The sequence below is a fragment of the Artemia sp. Qi Xiang Cuo genome, chromosome 1 (genome assembly GCF_049724085.1).
Source record: "Artemia sp. Qi Xiang Cuo chromosome 1, ASM4972408v1, whole genome shotgun sequence".
NCBI lineage: Eukaryota > Metazoa > Arthropoda > Branchiopoda > Anostraca > Artemiidae > Artemia > Artemia sp. Qi Xiang Cuo.
This window is the reverse complement of record NC_142794.1, coordinates 41,300,427-41,323,177: the sequence shown is the minus strand read 5'-3', so window position 1 is coordinate 41,323,177 and position 22,751 is coordinate 41,300,427. Positions and strand designations below refer to the sequence as shown.

The 22,751-nt window shown below is 35.3% G+C and overlaps 1 protein-coding gene across 2 annotated transcripts in view; it reads left to right on the top strand.

Annotated features, from left to right (window-relative positions):
* Window positions 1-22,751, top strand: part of LOC148956318 (uncharacterized) — a 98,957-nt gene that overhangs the window by 17,863 nt on the left and 58,343 nt on the right. For both annotated transcript variants that reach the window (XM_089103893.1, XM_089103807.1), the window contains exon 2: window positions 4,431-4,481. In XM_089103893.1, coding sequence (XP_088960019.1) covers window positions 4,448-4,481 — 34 coding nt within the window. In that variant the 5' untranslated portion in view covers window positions 4,431-4,447. The remainder of the gene's footprint in view (window positions 1-4,430; window positions 4,482-22,751) is intronic.

Below are 22,751 nucleotides of genomic sequence, written 5' to 3'. Positions count from 1 at the left end.
GAAAAAAAACTAAAATAAAAGTTGCAAATTTAGAAACCTTATTTTCTACAGGGGGGGGGGGGATATTCACCGCGAGGGTATTTTCCAAGGATGTTACTTTCCGTGGTGGGGGGGGGGGGGTTCCAGGTTGGAGGATTTTCTGGAGGGTTAAAAAATCCCCCCCCCCCCATTCACTATATTAATTGTTTTTATTTTACTGTATTCATGGCCATATATTTGGCTTTATAATACACTTATCTATCTATATATCTAATATGCAGAATAATTGTACCAAATACATCTTGCATGCAGACAAAAGAGACCAGCATGCATGATGGTCTCTGATTTATTACTCTTGGGGTCAATCACTACTGATAAGTCAATTGACAAAGGAAGAATAATTGCTTTGATTTTCTTTAGAACATATGACACCTGGATAAGATGGTCTCTATACATAAAAATAGACAAGTTGGATTCCCCTGTATAACTAACAAAGAAAGGGGTAGGATTTCTTTCTTGTTTTTTTTTTTTTTTTTTTTTTAACCATATCTATATAGGTCATTCACAAGGGTCTGAGCATTCCAACAAGGTCTATGGATGTGAATAAGTTGTTGGATGATACTGGTTGTGATTTGAACCCTTCATGTGATTGGCTTGTGTGTCATGACCGTTTGCATTGGAACAGAAGCATTTTGGATTTTAAAGATAGATGTTTCCTTTCCAGTGTTGACAAATGCATTAGATAGATAGAATGTCCTCAAGTCTGCTAGGCATTGAATCTCGATTCCATACTTGTTTGGTTAAGAGGGAATGTTCATCTTTAATTTGCATCATCCTCTAAATGCAACTAGCATTCATCAATGGTTAAGAACTTGCCTGGTGAGTAATTTGCTTTGTAGTTCGCAACGAAGTGGTCAAAAGCCTATTTGATGAAAGCTAGAGGCCCGCCTGTTTTGGGATGCATATGCCTATCATAGAACTGAAGTCAGTTTTTATGGATATTGGAATTGCTTTGGGCCTATGATAGTGCAGAAAATGTCCCATCCAGTTTCATCAGCTGCAAAGGGACCTTTGCAATCCTTACTGCCTGACTTGAATACTCATGTGACATGCAGAAGGTCCTAGAAGGCTGTTAGGTCTATGTGATGGCAACTGGTTTTTTATACATTTGCTTATCTACAATGCTAAAGTCATGGGTAGCTTTTACTTTTCAATTTTGGCACTAGTGTGAAGGACATGTTTCTCAAGAATCTTGGTCCCAGGCTTTTCCAGGGGTTTAGGTCTCTGTTCCCTATTGTGACCTTTGAGATTTGGAAAATGGATAACAACATTAGAGGTCCTTTTGCAACTTTGAGGTGGCTCAGACTTATTCCACTTTGTTTGCATGTTTTTGCCAATGAAGAAGGACTTGTTACCATTATCCCTCTGCTACTTTTGTCAAATTTGATTAGCCAGAGGAATATTTTCCTCATTGTCATCCAATTGTCTCTTGACTGCCTGTTCGTTATCTTCTCCGCCTATATTGCCTAAAGAACTGTCATCACTGACATCAACACTCTTGTCAACAAGGTTTGGATTGTTCCCATTACCCTTGCTGTTTGTTAGGTCTTTATCATGTTGTACATTAAGAATATCCTCCTCTTTAAGAATTCTTTGGCTTGTTTGTGGTGTTGCTCTGGCTTGTCATTGCTTTGTAGGAGACCAGATTCTAGCTATAGATTATCTTTTCCAGCTCTGTAAACAAAAGAAATTAGAATTACCCAAAGAAATAAACTAAAAAGGTCCAGTAAAAACAAATATATTTTTCTCTTAAATATAGGGCACTTACATAAGTTGAAACAAAAGTAATTGTTGTCTAAAAAGCTTATAAAAATGAAGCTTGATTTCTCTGCTAAGCCACAAAATTTTGCTATCAATCATACAGAACATACATTGCAGATTGCTGAAAAACCTGTTTTTACAAAGGATATATAACTAGAATGAATTAATAAAGAAATAAGTTATTTGTTCAATATATGTGAATCAGGGTGTGTGTGTCTTACATTCTCAGGAAAGCAATTATTATATTTAATGGGAGCATAAAATTTACTTTAGATAACTGGCATTTCTAGACTGTTACTAGTGCTCTTGCCAGACATAATAATTACTACTGTCATAACCAAACACTAGTTCAAGCCCCCAGATTGAGACAAGATATAGTCTTTGGATTTTATTGTTTACTACAGTTTTGGTGCTAATTATGGTAACTCTGTATAGACACTTTGGTAATTTTCAAGTCTAGATTTGAGTTTCTAAAGTAAACACTACAGTAGCAAAAGAGTAGCTCAATTTCCTAATACAATGGTTACTACCATCACAGAAGGGTAATAGCTAACCTGAAATTACACTTCCCAGCAATAAGATGATTGTGTAGTTGTTGGCCAGTGAAGATAGTGTGCTAACTGATAAGGTGAATCCCAAACTGTTTGCTGGGGCTTGTTGCACCACTCCTTGTCAACTGATGGTTTGAATGACTTGGAACTACTATAAAACAATCATAAATACTTGTACCTACTCATCTAAAAATTTATTATTTCACTTTACCCCTCTAATGGGTAAATATACAGGCCACTGTATTTTGCAGTGCTGAATTGTTGTATATTTAAACAAACAGTAATTGTGTATAGGTATATTTATTTACCTGTATTTTTCCTAAAAAATAGCAATAGTTATTTCCAGAATATTAGTATACTACCAGTTTTCCAGTGTGACAAAAATAATTTAGACTGGTTAAAACTTTGGGAAAATCTGTTTAAGGCTTAATTTTGAAAAAGAAAACATTTTTGTATGAACGACATCACAAATACACAATTTTAACCAAATGAAGGAATGTGTTATTTTTGTGATGCTGAACAAAGAAGTCAGTAATATTAATGCTGGGATCATCAATCATATCCCAGGAGAACAAAAATTGTATAAAGTTTATGATTCTGTGAATGATAAACAGGAAGGAGGTATTGTATTCATGCCAGAATCTCTTAGTTTGATTGAAATTGCATATTTGCCACCCTTTGAATTAAAACTATATAAAAATAAGATATTTATGCTAATATATAATTTAAATATTTGGAGGGTATGTCCAATGAAACATCCCTGATTGTTACTAATTATGTTACAATGTATTGCTATTATTTTTTAAATAATAATGCATAATTATGCAACAAGGAATTTATATTGTTGTATTGTACATCAAACAATACAACAATATAAATTCCTTGTTGAACAGCTTTTCCAATGACTGTATAAATCTCAAGAACTAATGTTTGAATTTGTTGGCATTGCCCTTTGTACATCTGTCTTTAATCATTATGCTGTAAATAGGGTTTTTCCATATTAAACAACAACATAGCTTACAGGTTCTATTACCAGCTGGAAATGAATGATGCACATGTTTTTTGGAAAGAAGCATTGAATGCTCCTGATGAAACTTCTACAAGTCCTAATAGTTACTGCAACAATGGTTTCCTTTGCAACGTTAATTGTAATGTCTCATCAACATAAAATTAAACTAAAATCGTTTTGCAAAAGACATTAAGGGAATTGTATTTATTTTGACAAAGTAAAGCTTTGTCCCCTGGTACTGGCTCTAATGCCCAATTTATCTGTATCTTATCATTTGGTATTACAACAACTAATAATTTCAGTTAGTTTTAAGTTTGAATTGTTAGGCCTATGTGACTTTATTTCGGCTTATCTTAGGTTTTTATATGGCTCTTTACTATTCTTTAAGCAATTTCTTTTTGAAAAATATTACCAGCATTGCTTTCCTTTCTTTTTTCATTCTTGTTTCTAGACTTGCACTTTTTTTTAGCATTGTCACCTTTGACAAGCATAAGCTTCTAGAGCCCATGGCCTGTTGTATTTTTTTCAAAGTTTCTCATGGGTATCAACTTTCAATGATTTTGAAAGAAATGGAATTAAAAGGAAAGTAGTATGACCAAAACTTAGAGCAGTAACATGCTAAAAAAGTAAGCGAAACTATTAGAATAGTAAATTAAGATAAATAACTGAAATGTATTTATTCTATGATTTCTTTTTCTGTAAACTTGACAAGTATTTTGGTTGTTTTGTTAAGAATTGGTCATAATGACAAGAATGGATTGTTTTTACTTGAATTAAGCTTTACTGAGAGCAAATTTATTTAGGAACTAATTTTATGTATTCTTGAATGAAATGGAATCAATTAGACTATCAAGTTGGGGTGAAAAAAGTGTCCTTTTAGTATAGTAAAACTAAGGGGATTATTGAAAGTGCATTTGTTCTGAGAACTTTTTTGTTTCCTGTTAAGTTGAGTATGATTTCTATTTTATTTAGTTCTTATTTTATGTTCTGACACAAATAGCATCTTTTCAAAATTTATCAATTATGGTATAGTATTTGTTTATTCCCCCTTTTTTCTTTCTTTTTTGCAGGTGTGACGTAGCTGGTTATGCAGGTAAAGAGCAGTTCAATTGTTATTGCAGGTAAATAAAAATAAAAAAAGAAAATTTTCACTATTTTTTGATACGTTTTCATTGTTTTTAAGGACTGTTTGTATATTCTAGGGCGTGGGTTGTTTAGTTAGCTAAAAATGTTTTGTAACTTCTTGTTTCGTCATCTATTTAGTGTAGCTTCAAAATATGTTGAAGATTAGGTTTCTATTTTTACCTAATTTTTTTCTAAATTCATTACAAATCAGCGCTTTAATAGAATTAAGCATTTAGCATCAGGTGTTCATTAGAGATGAAATTAGGTCTATGTAACAACACTGCCTAAAGACATAAGTTTCAAATTCATGGGTTTTAGGTTTTTTGTGGCAGTCAAACTTCTCATGGTACTGAAGAGTAACAAAAACAAAAATTGATAACTGAGTAATGAATGATGTGAAGAGCCCAAGCTACGTTACAAAAAGCAAAATTAAATCATGTATACTAATCATTCATGATTATCAATGATGCTAAACATTGGATAAGTAAAGAGCAGACCTTGCCAATAGAAATATAAACCTTAAAACATGATTAAATTCATTTAAAATATATTAAATTAATCATTACCATCAAAACTACGGGCATAAGAATCTACATAATCATAGAAAGGGATGGGGACTACATTCTTAGATAGAGGGGTTGATATCTTCACAAAAATCATCCATCCTTGAAGGTTGTTTTGGGGCTGCTTCTTTAACCAGTCTATTGATAAAACTTTTATACAAACTTCTATCTTCTGCTATAATTTTTTTGTTCAGTGACAAAAAATTGTCTATCCATCTGTTTGGGAGGCGTCCTCTGGGTCAAGAACCATTTACATGGACATCAGAGGCAATCTTTGAGAGGTGATTACTTTCCATAAACTTAGTAGATCATAGCCATCTAAGTTTTGCAGTTTTATTCTATCAAGGATGGTTAATTTGACCTTGAGACTTGGGAGAACCTTGGTATTGGATACTCTATCATGTTAAGTAATTCGAGCAAAATGTTGCAGTGATTTTGTTTCAATGGCAGCAAGGTGACCCTAATCATCTGTTTTAAGACTCTTAAGTTTCATAGGCATAAGTGGTGATGGGAATGCGGAGTAAGTTGAAAAGCCTCACTTTAAGTATTGTTGATAAAATTCTTGTTCCTCCAGATGGACATCAGAGTTTTAAAACTAGAGTTTGCAGGTGGCAGGTGTCTCTTGATGTCTTTGGAATAAACCGCTCTATATTATCGCCTCCAAGTAGGAGGCTGGGATTTTCTGGGGAATCGGGTTTACATAAGAAGGTCATGGCAATCGTTTTCAAGGTGTTGATGGTCATCCCAAAAAGGTTGGTAGTCGTGTGAACGATGTCATGCTGGGATTGGAGATCTTGGAGAGGGGCCCGGTAATTAGGTCTGTATTATCAGTGTTAGCTGTTTTTCTATCATTACTCATCTTATGAGGGCACCAGACAAGATATCCTTGAGTGAAAGAACTGCAGCTAAAAACAGTTTGCAGTGATAGCAGGCAGCCTTGCAGAATACCAGTTGATTTTTCAAAGTTTTGGTGAACACTTCTCCAGTTTCTTGGGATACGCTTCTGAATTTCATGTACATGTCTCTAATTAAGGGAACCGTGTTGGATGGAATGCCAAAGGGAAGAAGAGTGTGCCATTGACCTTCTCTCCAGATGCCGTTGGAACGCTTATTTGAAGCCCTATGAAGGGTTGGTCAATATTCCGGTTAAGTTCTAAATATTTTTCCTCGATAAGTTGTCTGACGTGTCGTCAGATGAGTAATCTAGATTCAGGACTTCTCTGAGCTTATTTCCAGCTCCCTTTCCTTTATTCGGCTATATTTTAGCTTTGCCAGATTTCACATCATGTCTCTAATAGTCCCTGAAACCGTGGCAAATTAAAATTCGGCGGGCATTAAAATTAGCGGGCACAAATATGCTTGGCGGTGGCGCGCCACCGGCACGCTATAAAAATTGTTGGCGGCGCACCACCGAAACTGACCAGTACCATGCCGTCGATTAATCTGCGTTTGTTTTATATTTAGCATTTTGTCACTTGTTTTTTTTTAAGTTTAGAAAACTAAATTGGTATCAGTTTTTACCGGAATTCCTTCTTCCTTCTAAGTAAAATTTCTTGGGATCCACGATTTCTTTTCAGCTTCATTACCATGACCAAACCTCGGACAAAATAAGGACGAGACGTCAAGCTTAACTTCTCCTAATCATTCTTTTAATCCGAATGATCTACAGTGATAGCTTAAACTGCCTGAGAATTGAATTATTCTGACGAAATAGAGAATTTAAAATTGAAATTTGATCTAGATTGAGCTCTAGAATTTAAATTAAAATAAATTTCCTTGCACCACATCTCCATGGCTAAATTATGAAACCTCAAGGGAATCAGATGTGTATTATCTTACTCCATGTCTGAATTTCTTGGTCTTGCAACCTACTTTCCACTTCTTCCACTAACTTATACCTATTTGGCAAATCCCTGAGGTCTCTTATCTTCATTAAAATACTAAAAAAAAAAAATGTTCATGTCATTTTTACTTTTTTTCCTTCAATGGCATTGCAACAAAACTAAAGGTAAAGAGTACAGCATTGAATTTTACAGTTCCTACCGGCAGTGCTAATGCAGTTCCTACCGTTTTATAGCTCTTCAGCCAGAAAGTGCAGTGGCAGTAGTATGCGCCTTCTGGATTCTATAGAAGCTATAGCGATTTCTACGTTATTCTATGGAAATTCTACACCTTTCCAAAGAGAATCAGAGCCCTGTCACATGGAGTTATACTGTGTTCTATCTCGTGCTAGTTAGGAGCCTTCATGACATGTAATGAAGAACACGTTTTTCTGAAATAGTTTACGTAGACTAGATTTCTACTTCATGATATACATGTCTTTTATGGTAAATCCATGTCAGGAAACCGGTGCGCCTTGTTTAGCTGCCAATATATTCAATTATTTTTTTTTCGTATATATTCAAGTTTCAGATTATAACTTTCTACAGTTTGAATAGTTCATTCATTCTACCAGTATCAATATTTTTGCAATCATTTACATAGATATGGACTATTCTAAGCAACTTCTGGTGAGTAAAATTTTCTAATTATTATAATAAAAATAAATCTATTTTTTTTGTCTCATCATTAAGTTAAGGAAGAACTTCCTTACTTACGCTTTTTTTTCAATATGTTGTTAGCTCTTTTAAAAAGATTACTTCTTTTAAATATTAAACAGTCCATGTATTTAAATTTTATTAAATATTCAAAAAAGAGGGGTAGAATAGATCTCTTTTGAAAATGCTAAAAAAAAAACTTAAGCGTATAGGGTGAGATATAGGCCAGAGGACGAACCCTTTATGTACTCAATAAATTTTAGTTTGGGCTATGTCCAAGAGTCTTTTTCTTCTCTTTTCTGTGATTTTAAGTATTTCGTAATTTAGGTATGTAAGTTTTAATATATTTGCATATAAAAAAAAATCTATAATTGTCAGCGTTACGTGTTTGATACAATGGAATTGAAGGTCCAATGCCCTCCATTAATATTCTGAATAAGTAAAAATTGAGCTAGCTAATTAAATTGTGTCTTTTTTTTATTTCAAATTTTGGGGGTTTAGTACCGTGATATTCGTAATTTAGGTATATAAGTTTTAAAAACTTTGCATATATAAAAAAATATATAATTGTCAACTTTTCGTGTTTGATACTATGGAATTGAAGGCCTAATGCCCTCCGTTAATATTCTGTCTTTTGAAAATGCTAAAAAAAACTTAAGCATATAGGGTGAGATATAGGCTAGAGGACGAACCCTTTATATACTCAATAATTTTTAGTTTGGGCTATGTCCAAGAGTCTTTTTCTTCCTTTTTCAGTGATTTTAAGTATTTTGTAATTTATTTATGTAAGTTTTGATGTTTTTGCATATAAAAAAAATATATAATTTTCTACTTTTCGTGTTTTATGCTATAGTATTTAGGGTCCAATGCCCTCCATTAGTATTATGTTGAAGCAAGAATTGGGCCAGCTAATTAAATTGTGTCATTTTTTATTGCAAATTTTGGGGGTTTAGTACCGTGATATTCGTAATTTAGGTATATAAGTTTTAAAAACTTTGCATATATAAAAAATATATAATTGTCAACTTTTCGTGTTTGATACTATGGAATTGAAGGCCTAATGCCCTCCGTTAATATTCTGTCTCTTTTGAAAATGCTAAAAAAAACTTAAGCGTATAGGGTGAGATATAGGCTAGAGGACGAACCCTTTATATACTCAATAATTTTTAGTTTAGGCTATGTCCAGGAGTCTTTTCTTCCCTTTTCTGTGATTTTAAGTATTTCGTAATTTAGGTATATAAGTTTTAAAAGCTTTGCATATATAAAAAAATCTATAATTGTCAACTTTTTGTGTTTGATACTATGGAATTGAAGGTCCAATGCCCTCCATTAATATTGTGTGTCATTTTTTTTTTCAAATTTTGTGGGTTTAGTACCGTGATATTCGCAATTTTAGTATATAATTTTTAAAAGCTTTACATATAAAAAAAAATAGTATTACTAGTAACTTAAAATTTCAGGGGGGATTTAGCCCCCCTCCCCTCCAAACTCAAAATTTTCCAAAATCTTACTTTAAAAGCTTTTCTTTTTAAATACTTCGAAAGCGCTAAGACATAGAGAGCTACACACACATCAGAATAAACTTTAGAGGGCAATTTATCTGTAAAAGAGGAGTTATTATTTCCTTACTAAATTTTTCTTCTTTTTTAAGGATGTTGAGGTGGATTCATGCAATTACCCTCCCTCCGAAAAGAGACCAAGATGGGATGATATCACATCAATGCAAGCTGCAAGACCATCAGTCATCAGATATGCTAGCTCCAATACAAGTTCGATGGACCAGCCAGGAGCCTCTCAAGCCAGTGTCAGCTCTGCACAAACCTCTATGCAACCTGGCAGAAAATTCAAGAGAGAATGGATAGATTCTCATAATGCATCAGTCTCATCTGGTCAAGATCGGGAGGACACTCCTCTTCATGCTTTTTCAGGGACTTCAGATGTACAAGTGCAGTCAGAATTTGTAAATGTTTATATATTTTTTTTCCGCATTTTCAAAAATAAGGCGAATTTTCTCAAGCACGTAGCTTTTGATGAATAAAACTTGAATTTGTTTTTAAACTATTCTATAATAATCCTATTTCATTTTCTTTCATTACCATTAACCAAATTAGCAGTATATAAAAGAGTGGTTATAACACAGAAGTAGCAAATAGCTTATCATACTTTCCTATAGATTTATAAACCTTACCTCTAATTTCTCTTTTAAGCAAGATGTTTTCTAATGCAAAAATCCAATAATTTCATTAAACAAACTCTATATATAAACAAATCACTATTTCACAGTTGACGATTGAACAAACTTTCTTAAACTAAGATATGTTTTGCAGTTAGCTTTTGTGCGTATTTAATCCTTTATCAAAATAACCCATCAGAAAATTTGAATTTTAATCTGACAGGTATAAAATGAATGTTAATCGCTCGTTACAAAGTGGGCTTCAAATAACCGGATGTTTCTATCTTAGATGAAGAGAGAGAGATATTAACACCGGAAAAAAGGATTCTTAATAATTTAAAATGTGACAACTGCAGTGTTATCAAAAACATTATTTGGGCGAAACCGTTTTGGGCGTTTTAGGCAATTATTTCGGCAAAACAGTTAGAGACATTTTAAAAGATGATTTTAGAATATGTTTTCGAAAAGGATTTGAGGCTGAAACTCTAGGGTCGTTATAATACACAAGTTCTATTTGAACAGTGTTGTGAAGTCCTCTACCCCAACTCGAAAGGGCTCCGATCCTCCTACCCCGAAGGAAGCTCCCGGTCCCCAAAGGTCCTCCCCGGGGTTCTAAAAAGGACCATCCAGCATTTTAATTGCACTTTAATTGTTGATATGGAAGGAGAAAAAAAGTTCTTCGCTTACAATGATTTATTTAGTACAGGTTAACTACGTCCAGCACTTCAATCAAATCTTTTACCAAACAACAGTGGAAACCACGGATTGTTTAAAAACTTGAACAAACACCAGTAACCAATATTTGGGGTTCATGCCCATTAACTAAGGCTGAAGATCAATGTTTCATAGAATATACTGCAATGGTTGAACGATGGTCGGGTTTTATTGAAAATTACAATCAAGAGGGACAAGCACTAGAGTTGGACCCCTATTTTGCATTTTTATTCTGAAATTTTTTTTTTTGAATAAAACCATTAGTTTTATACATCATTCTCTTGTTCTAACTTATCCTCTAAGAATAAGAATTCATTTTCCTGACTAAAACAATATATATTTTTAACATGTTCAGTTGTCATTATGAAAGACATATGCCAATGTAGCTTTTTTTTTCTTCTTTTAGTTGTTCAGGTGGTGGGACAATGACTATGAAAAATTGTTCAGGTGGTGGGACAATGACTATGAAAAATTGACGTAGTTTATTAACTTTATAAAAATAATGGTTATTTCACATAAAAAATAAAACCTTTTTTCTACAGATTAATGAAATAGCACTGCCATTGGATGATGAAACAACTGAATTTACAGGACCAATTCTATCACCACCAATGGAGTTCAGAGACGAACCTACATTAGTTGTAGATAATATGGAATGGCAAGGGGTTTCCTTAACGATGTTTTTTTGGGGACATAGCTAGCCTAGACGATTTAACTTGTGATATTGATATGATAGAGGATCCGGACTGGGTAGATAGATTTATGCACGAATATTTAGGCGATGTTACTAGTGCAAGTGAACCGGATCCTCATAAAGAAATTACGTCGCAGGACAATACAGACTGGCTCGATCAATTGTCCCCAAACACCTTGGAATATGTACTAGGAAACCTCATGCCATCTCCAACCATTGCAGTTGAACAAACGGGGGGCATTGACAATTTTATGTCACCCCCACCATTTTACTTAATGATACAACACTGCAAATTGTTAAACCTAATTCTTCTGGGGATATTTTTGACGAGAACTTTACTGTTAATGAATTGGGTCCCGTAAAAAAGGGTGCTGGGCATGAAAATAGTAATATGTCCTCAGAATTACGTGCATTTAATTTGTTAGAGTCTGCTCTAAGTCACATACAAACATATAGGGTAGATTTTAACCCTCCCGAGGAAAACGTGGTTGACGGGAGTATTAATTTAACTGACCCTGTGAATGTTCTCCATCGCTACATCACCATAAGTCAATCACAACGCAAGACTCAGATTAAGACAGGGGGGGGTCAAGGAGGGGTGAAGGCACCAGTTAATCAAAAAGTTTTTCTACAAAAGGGAGCATCCGGGGATAATTTTTATTTTAATTTTTAAACTGGCAGCTAGACTTTTAACCCTTATCTAAACGAATTTGAAGATAACTGTTTCAACCGGGTAGATAAACTAATATAGAATTTGGACACGTTTAATAACAGGGGAAGTGGGTCCACCATTTTATACATTGAACACATGGATCTGAATCTCAGTAGATTTATAAAAAACTTTATTTTAAGGGGGTAGGGGCTGCCCGACGAATAAAATGCCACCCAGATTTGTCGGCTACCAAAGGGGTCCAGGGTTTCGGTTTTGACACAGGGCTGCAATGCTTTAAATATGCATTTTTAGCAGCAGCCCATAAAACATTAAAAAACGATTCAACAATAAAAAATCTCGACAGACTTGCACGTAACGTTGTAAAAAATTTCCCTAAAGTAAATTTTGATTGTTTAGAGGGGAAGTATCCGGTGTCCTTGAAAGAAAGAAGCATACTCGAGAAAGCAAATGAAAATCTTGGGTTGGGGGTGGTTGTTCTCCAGTATGACACTGAATTTGTAAATGGGGGAAAGAAACCAAATAAAAAAGGGGTTTTGTATTCAGTGAGGACACCGATGGTGTTAAATGTTAAAAATTGGGTATGGGTTATTTACGAGCCTCCCAAAGATGTAAGTTCCTATGGTAATTTTTTCCCCGTTACAGCAATAAGTCGACTCTTATCCCAAGGCAAAAATATGGGGAACGTTTCTTTTGCCCCATGTGCCTTTCCCCCTTTAGATCTGAGAGAACAGTCTCAGATCACATGGACCGTTGCAAAACTCATGGCAATCAAAGAATTGAAATGCCGGCAGAAGGCAAAGACACTTTACAATTTAAAAATTTCCAAAATTCTCAGCTAAAAGTTGATAAAATTTCTTTAGATTGTGAAACAAGACTGGTTGAGGTATCAGACCCATCAAGGCCAAATATAGTCAAGGAACACAAACTAGTTGCGTGTTCCTACGCACACGCCCGTCGCGATTCCAACATTAAAATGCAATTGGAGGAGTTTTTTTTTGCTATGGATGAGCAGGGCAGCATGGAAAAGTTATTGATATCTTTAATAAAAACAGTAAATAGCGCAATTTCACGATTACGTCACACCAACTACCCAATGAAATTGTCAGATAAAGAGCAACTGGCACTAGAAAAGGGGACGATTTGCTGGGTTCGTAGAGGTGCTCTTGCCCCAAAAGACGCGGTCCAGGATCACGACCACCTTATTGATCCCAATTCAACGGGAAAAAGTAACTTTCGGGGGTGGGCTCACAATTCATGTAATTTAAAAATTAAACAGCAACTTTTTCTTCCGGTTTTTATACATAATTCTAACTACGATCTGAAGTATGTGCTACCAGCATTGGCGCATCTTCAAAGAAATGGAACAGTGGATGATGCATGGGTGATAGACAGATTTTCCTAAAAAATCATACCTAAATCATCGGAAGAGTTGCTTGTTTTGGAATTTATGTGGAAATTTGTTGAAGCCGAAATTGAGTACACGAATAAAATTCGCTTTTTAAATTCATACAGTTTTTTCCCCAAATCATTGAGTGAATTAATTCAGGTACAGAAAACCGATGACGGCTGCAATGCTTTCCCCTTCTCGATCAGCAGTTTCCAAATTATATTAATTGATTTTTTAACGGTCATGTGCATATATTTTAATGAATATTATTGTTCCGTTTCGAGATTCATTCAGATTTTGATTCCCTTAATTAAATCATTTTACGATAGTTTTCACGACCTTAGGTTCACCCTCAATGAATACAGTTTTGCTAAAAAAGTTTGGGCAGAGGGCGTGTGTAAAAATGGGTTTGACTGCTGCAAGCTGTATTTGTAAAGTGACGTGATAACTTCGTCAGGCATGTTGTTTCGAATTACGGGCCAACTACTTGGAGTGCTCATTCTTGATGCGTTTTAATATTTTTCATCTCAAGTGGTGCCTTGCCATATTTAAAGAATGGTTGGGGAAAAAATCGGACTGTTTATAGACATCGATTTGTACCTGTTCATTGAAAAATCAATGAGGCGTGGATTTGTTTTTCACGGGGATCGTATGTTGGAAACTGATCCAACAGGAGAGAAGACGGGGACAAAATCGGATGCTGTTTTCCTTGATATCAATTCTCTCTACCCCTCAGCAATGTCCCATTGTGCACGACGTTGCGGAGACTAGAAATGGCTCATTGACCCTCAAAATTCCGAGTTTCCTAACATTGGCGACAGTGTTGAGGAGAAGGGGCCAGTTGGATGGTTTTTTGAAATGGACGGAGAGATACACGTTGAACTACATGATTCAGTAAATGATTTTGTTTTCCCATGTATCAAAAGGCCTCTGACTAGGGACTTTTTGAGTCCTTGCAATACGTCTTTAGTTGAGGAAGACGGATGGCATTGGTCACCTTCAAAACAAAAACTTATCGCTTATCTCCGGCCAAAAAAAACATTGTTGTACATAACGCGGCTATAAAGGGGACGAGCAACAAAAGCTTCAACATCGAAACGGTTGACATGACGCTCCAGTTTATTCAAAAACCCACTTTGAAAACATTTTTTTATAACGTCCTCCAGAAACGTTCTGCAGCGCAGACGAAAGCCAAAAAAAAATTTAAAAACTCATTTTGAATTTGGCTTTCAGCAAAATTTGCGAGAGTGTTCGCAATAGGAATCGTTGTGACGTTGTGACCGATCCCAAACAATGTGCTCGAATTAGTGCCGATCCAAATTACACTTCCTTCATAATCATTGGCCCGGACATGGTACTTTTGAATAGGAAAAAAGACGCATTGTCTTGAATAAAAATATTGTTGCAGGCAGTGCGATCTTGCAGATCTCAAAAAAGCTCATGTTGGAATTCTAATACAATGTGGCTAGGGTACAGTGGCCGGAAAAGGGGCAAGTAGAGGTCTGCTATGGGGACACGGATTCTCTACTGTTAAAAGTAAAAACCCCAAATCTAATTGATGATTTGGCGCACGGTGAAATTATCAGCTCACGTATGGACTACACCAGTTTGGGTGGTCTTTACACAGAGATAGTGAAACGTCGGGTATCAAATCAGTTTTTATTTTTTCAACCAAAAACGGGAAGCGACATGATTTCCCGTGGTATGTTTGTAAGTCCGAAGGTGTACTTTATACAGACATACGACGAGAAAATCAAGTAACGATACTACGGAGTGACCATATGTAGTTAAGAGAAAAGGTACAAAAAGGACATCTACAAGAAACGCATTGTTCAAAATACATTTCCACTAGTCCAATTGCTGGACATTCATTCCCACAAATACAAAAATTTTAATGTAAACGTCACTATTCTCACCATCACCCATCAGCATACAAAAGGGTGGTAATCACCGCGCAACGTGTTTACGTAAGGAATAGTTGAAGCTCTGTAAGATGCTTATGAAGATATTGGTGGGGTAGGGAGTTTAAGCTTACTCGCCACTCTTTTTAAAGTCACGAGCGTCTGAGCTAAAAGTGGGCGTGACCATCTAAAGAATAAATCAATTTACACTCTGCACAAAAATGATAGACGTGGTGCTAATCATTATCGAAAAACTAAAGCCTTTTACCCGTTGCATATAATGCAAGCAGATCTCCTGACTCTAGATGAGCTTCAAAGACGTCACAATACGCTGTACAAGTACATTCTACTTGCAATCAGTGTTTTTAGTCGCTATGCATATGCAATTCCATTGCGATCAAAGAGAGGTGTTGATGTTGCTCAGGCCATTGAAGGTATTCTCGAACAGGATTCATATAAAAAAAATTTAAACGGATCGCGGTAGTGAATTTGTTAATCTCCATGTTGCAAAAGTACTAGAGAAATATAGTACACTGCTATATCATAGTCACTGTCCTATAAAGGCTGCATTGGCCGAACTATTGACAAGAACTATTCGACTTTTAATTTCAAGATATTGTATATTGAAAAATGCATCGGATATTATTTATGAGCTAGAGAAAATCATGTTGATTTATAATCATCGACCTTATTGAACACTGTCCTCCTCTACATCAATGGAAGGTCACCATTCTTATAATGATACAGTTAACACCTTTCTCAAAAAGTATTCCAATGAATCAAATGTCAAGAGGAAACATAAATTAAATGTTGGTGATACTGTTCGAATTAATAGAAAAACTAATGTTTTTGAAAAGGGGAATTACTTGTGGTCCACTGAACTTTTTAAAGTGGCAACAATCCTAGACACTAAACCCATAACTTATCGCCTGTGTGATACCAAAGATGAAGAGATTCTCGGTGGCTTTTATGAGTATGAACTGCAAAAAGTTAAAAATGCTAGTGAAATCTATCAAATTGAAAAGATATTAAAGAGACGTACTCGCAGGGGTGAGAAACAGTTACTTGTTCGGTGGCATAGATACAACTCTGACTTTGATTCTTGGATCGGTGTTGAAGATATTGACAATGTCCAATGATTTCTATGTAACTTTTATGTCCAATGTTTCCGATCCTCTCTACGACGACTTAAATACGACAAGTGATTTTTGGACAAAACTCTCCCTTACCCTCAGATTTAACGGCTTGTATGAAGTGGCTGTTTTTGACTGTATTCTCAAAATACCTATGACAACCTGAGAAAGGATCGAGTGTATGATATAAAAGTTATACCATTCGATGGGACTATGAATGGGTTGAGCTATGTCGACTATGAATGGGTTGAAGCACTTAAATCTAGTGACTATCCACATGTCAAATTGAAATATATTGAATATTATAATATGGGGTATTTGCGTCGTGCAATCAATAAAAAAATCTCATATCGTAGGAATGGTACATTCCATTTTAATTATTCATTGGAACATGATAGGATTTACATTAGCTCACCTGTTGACACTGAAATAAATATTCTTAATAATAATCTGAGAGACGCTCATGGCATTAAACTGAATGTGATCAATGGGAAAAATGCTGGCACCGTTTACGGGATGGATCAAGTTATTTTTGCTGATTATCCACCTGATTTCACCTCGGACTCTTGCATATTTCTCTATGCATCCTTTGTGGAAACGTCGAGAGTCGGTCATTCAAATGTCCCCCTCCTACGTGTTCTTGAACGAAAAACAACTCATGAACTTGTTCATCACTATAATATAAAGCATCTTCAGTATGTTCCTGTAAACACTTCGTATTTGGCACTCTGCCAGTTAACACTAAGAAGTGAATTGGGTGATCCTCTAGCAAAAACAAAAGGCTTAGCAGTGATTAAATTTCTTTTTCGACCCATTGTCAACGACAGTACAATCACCTAAAATGAACAATACGAAAATTTCATTTGTCTGCCCCGATATTGATTGTTATGTTGGTGCTTTGTGTCCACGTCAAATAGGCAATGGATCAGACTACTACAAGGGGCGTACTACAATGTCTTACTATGGTCTTTGTAGCTGGTTTGCTAGACTATTTCGTTCTGCACTGACCCTTGCCAGAAAATATCTTGTTCCTACTGCATAAAATTTTGCTGCCTCCACACTACAGGACTGGGGGTCGGGCAAGAATTTCAAGGAGATTGTTAAGGAAAATATTAGATCTTCAGCAAGAGCCGTTGGTGAGCAACTAAAATATCGACAAAATGGGGAGGGATTGAAAAGGATGCTTTCGCGTCATTCACTCATTTGTCTTTATGCAAGCAGTAAGCAAAGGACATCAACAAGGAATTTAATGTATAAAACAACGAAGGCCAATAGGCAAAAGAAGAAAAAGAAAAATAGTGTTATATCAATGAAGGATTTGTTCTCTTAAGATGACTTATCTCCCTCACAAGGAATCATATCCATCAAGGAGTCAGTTCCTCACTGAATCTATTCAATGCTCAAAATCTTGATGTCAGTGTCAAGTATGGCTACTGTGAACAATTTAACCCTCAACAACCCCTGTCGGAAAATATACACTTTCAAATATTTTCCAATTAATACTATTTCATTGATTGGTCATCAAAATTTATTGATTTAAATGTTGTGGTGAAGAAAAAGTCAGATAATACAACTCCAAATGCCGGCGATGGTCGCTCCTATGAAAACTGTATTCTACACAACCTATTCAAACAAATTAATGTATTTATTAATGGAACATTGGTGAGCACTAGCAATAATTTATCCAACTATGCAAGCTACATACAATTTATGATGATGACACCAAAGGCATACAAGGAGTTGAGAGGACAAGCATTGGGCTATGAATATCGATCAGGTGTTGATACTGACGGTGAGTTGACTACTGCAGTGACCCAAGAGTATCATCTGGTTGGAAAATTAATATATAATCAATATATCCCAATGGTTACCCCCCAATATTAAGATTGACATAAAGTTACAGATGGCCCCATCGAATTTCATTTTGAGAAAAACACTTCTTGCAGCACCCGATGCAAATGTCATTATCACATCGGCAATTCTCCACGTCCGAAAACAACAGGTTATGAGCTCTGTTGCATTGGCAGTGGAAAAGCTAAGAGCCAATGGTAACAACATTAAACTTCTTGTCCCTCACACGATCACCAATTAACATCAGATTGCAACTGGATCTCTTAGCTATATCAATTCATGATTTATCAACGGATAAATACATTACAGACTGGCTTTGGCCCTTTATAAAAGTGGTAGCGCTATCCAATTCTGTACCGAATCCCCCAATGGCTTTGAATTTGTGGGTTCTCCAGTCACGTGCGCAAAACAACCGGTAGTTCGTTATGTACTTTATAGTTTGACAAAAAATCCTAATAAACCTTGTACGAGTGAACCATAGAATCCCTAGGTCATGACTCTCAACTATTTGAAAATGGAATAACCGATTCAATGTTTTCAAAAAATCATGGGGTTATTGTTTTGGACTTGCCAGGCACACAGGATATGAGTATAGTACGAACAGGGAATGTACGTTTAGAGTGTACATTTGCCGATGCTCTGACTGAGAGTATCACGCTAATATCACTGAGTCAATTTGAAACCTATTGGGAAATCAGACCCGACGGCAGTGTTCTGCTAGACCTTGCACCATGAACACAAACCAAATAATCAATGTATTTAGTATGGATCCATACATGTCCCAGTACAAGTCCTATTGCATACCTTCGAACTTCATTGAAAAAAATTCCAAGTGTTAACAACACCCTTATCATTATTAATAGCAGTCCATTGACTTTGAAGACCGGTCATTGGCTATGTATCTTTCAAACAGCGAAGAATATTGAATTTTTTACCCTCTTAGCCTATCGTATAAATTCTACACTCCATACATCATCAGCTTTATTGAAAGTAGTGGGAAAACCATTATTCAAAATCCACGAAGAGTACAGGATTTAACGACTAAGACATGTGGTTTTCATGCACTACTCTTTTTCATGTTCAGATGTCGTGGCTACAACTACAAGCAGTTTCTCAACATCTACGTTGACTTACCCCGATTAAATGACTTTCTAGTTGAAAATATACTTACAAGTGTATTTAATATTTATTTTAGTGCCCTAAGAATAAAGTGTTCTAAAGATGTATGTGAAATTTTTTATTAATAAAAAAAAAATTATATACATGATAAAACGACTTTTCTACTCTTTAGATTTCATCCACTACTAGGTATTTGTCGACAACAACTAGTGCAGATAGATTATCTGAATTCACAGTGTACTGATCCTGATGTATTGAAATGTCAGGGTCACATTTTCTACAGTAGAGCGTGACTTCCCTCTTGTCATATCTCTTTGTATAGTCAATGATACTATTCTCATTCATTCTATAGAATTCACATGTTTCAATTTGCTTATTTGAAGCAATTTCATAAACAGTGTCCTCAAGTGTCGAATTTCATTCCGTCACAGCCAAATAAAAATCAGTGGGCTTATAATCATAACACCCATTGTCTTCACAACAATGACGTAGAAACCATATTTTTTTGTTGTTCCAACAGTTGAATCGTTGACCCGGTTCCTCCTCCCAGAACAATTTAAAACCCCTACGATACCAATCTCGTAGCAATAGACTAAAATCACAGCTAGGATTCTTTCCAATCTTACCGGGATATGTATTCTCCCACTGCTTACATTTATCATAGTGACAATTGGAGCATAGGTGACCTCTAGGATGAGCGTCACACACCTCTTCAAGACAGGAATTACAACCTTTAATTTGTACAGCATATCCTCTATGCAATTTACACGGGTTGCATAATCTAACCTTTTCATCATACTCATTGATCATTGTGCAATTATCACATGATGACCAGCTACCCAGTGTTTACATAAATAACGTACATGTTTGGAACATTTTATCATGTGTTGACACTCTCACCGCCACAATGAAACAGAGCTAACAACAACAAAAATTGTCTGAGATTAAGAGAGAGAGAGGAGTAAACCATCCTTGAGCACCATATTTCTCATGACAAAAAGTCCAAAATTTCTAAACTAATTTTTAAAAGCATATCCAGAATATCATTTTGCTGTGTCGTGATCAATATATCAATAAATTGTGTAAATGCATTTGGACCACGACGTAGAAGCTTCATACAATAGTCTAATGGCGGAGAATCATTTTTTCTTATATCCACAAGCATCCCCGAGAAAATATCTTCCTTTGAATAGATAGATTGTCATCTATCTAGATAATAGATTGTCATCTAGAATCAAACGTTTTTCCATAAGAACGAGATTCCTCATGATTCGCTCTTTCTCGAATTTATCCATTTTTTAGAGTCCTAACTCTCTCAAAACCAACTTCAGACTAACCAAAATTGTTTATACTCTAAAAAATATACGCTAGTCTACTATAGAAAGAAAAAAATGCCATTGATTTAGAAACAATTTTATTGAATATAATTGAAATAATCATCACTAATGCATTTTGTTCTTGTCGATTTATTTCGATAGGACATCTAATTCTGATCGAAGGTTATTTATATGGAGAATATTCACTGTTCCAGCAAAACATAGCTGCTCCTCCTGTTTTAATTTACTTAATGATATCGCATATCTAGTATACACAGTGTTACATTCAAGACATAGTCTACAACCAGCGGTTATTTTCACAGCCACATTGGGTACTCATATATCATTGCCTCTATTGTTAGCTCCTTGACTTATCTCAAATAATGCTAAGGCAATACAAATTTGTCTCTACCAATATCTACTCAAAAAAATTATTCTATGTGAATTCAGGTTTCTTTCTAATGCGAGTTGTATAGAAAACTATTCATTTCATCAGAATCCCCATCACATATGGAGTTATACTGGTCCTCTGTGAAAAGGTGTAATGTCTTGTAGAAGTATTACCTATATGCATGGGGATAGTCACTCTCTTTGAAAAGGTGTAGAGCTTCTATAGAATAACATAGAAATTGCTATAGCTTCTATAGAATCCAGAAGGCGCATACTACTAGTGGCAGGCGGGGGACCAGCCATTCTGTACTTTTTTAGACCATTCCTTTTTGCCTTCCCTGGATTTCTCCAGGTACATATCTAGAGCTGGTTTGACTCTGGCCAAGCTTACAGAATTACACCATTGAGTCCTGTTCTAAACTAAATAACCAGGGATACTCGGACTCAAACCTCTGTCCTGACGGACAAAACATTTCAAGTTTAGTGTTTTAACCACATGGCTAAGATGGCTCAAAATTGTACAAAATCTTTTGGCATTTCAGAGTTCCAATTAAAAGAATTAAAAACTACCAATACCTTGATTTCAGAGCTCTCCAAAAATTATTCAGGACAAGTACTATCTATACTTTTTCCAACAACGAAAACCAGTTGTCATATTTATAACCAGACCTTGTAAACGCCATTTTTTTTAATGAAATAGTTGCAGAAATTAAAAATTAAACGCAGAGAAGTTGCCCAAGATAAATAGCAGGATGTAATCTCTGAAAATTTTCTACTATATTCTACCTAAATTTCCTACTAAATTTTCTACAGAAAATATATAAAATTTGTATTTAGACTTTCAAGCTTTGCAGTTAACACCAGCATTGTATCCACAGTAGTGGTAATAAAAACAAAACAGCAAACACCACCGCGAGATTTTAAATATAATATTCTCAACAGAATATGATTACTAAACCTATGTCCATAGCCTAATAGATCCGAGTAACGTCTCAACAGAAGAGTCTGTAAGAACTCAGTTAAGCTAACTTTAAGTTTTTTTTATAAGTTAGCAGAGTAAGCTGTAATTTTCTGAGACTGTCAAGAGCTATTTCTAGTTAATAACTCGGAACGCTGTGATTATAATAGAACACATTGTTTTCACTATCATTACTACTCCGGCAATAACAAAACGATCAGCACTAAGACAAGACTAGAGCGCAAGTAACTAGAGCGTAAGTAAGTTAACTGTTTTTAAGCAGGACGCCAATGGGTTTTGATTCCCTCTCAAAAACATATGTTTGTTTTCACAATTTTAACACATTTAACTTTTAGAAATTCTGGCAACGAAGATGACACTACATACACGTGACTTGCTCCAATAGTAATTGAAATTCTAAAGAATGAAAATGTTACGCCAGTGTGTATGAATGTTGTAATTATTTAAACAGAATCTACTAGTTATAATAACTCCAAAGACATAAATTACAATTTTGGCTTGACTTTGCCAGAAAATTAGGAGATAGCTAATTGGCTTAGAACTTCTGAAAAGCTATATGAAAAGTGTCCTAGTTTCAGAGGCCACATGGTGCCATATTTGTCTCTAAACACAAAGTTGTGCAGTCAATACAAAATGGAGGGACCATCCACTATTATATTATTGCATGCAAGTATTAGGGATGGTGTAAAAGTCTGTTGGTCTCGTTTTTTGGTAAAGGGGCCCTGGAAACCTCAAAGGTGTATTTTGTTTGTGCCAGATTTTTGTGAGTGGTATGGAGAGGGGATTTAACCTCTGGTATCTCCTAATTTGGAGGAACATCGACTGCACATGTTATT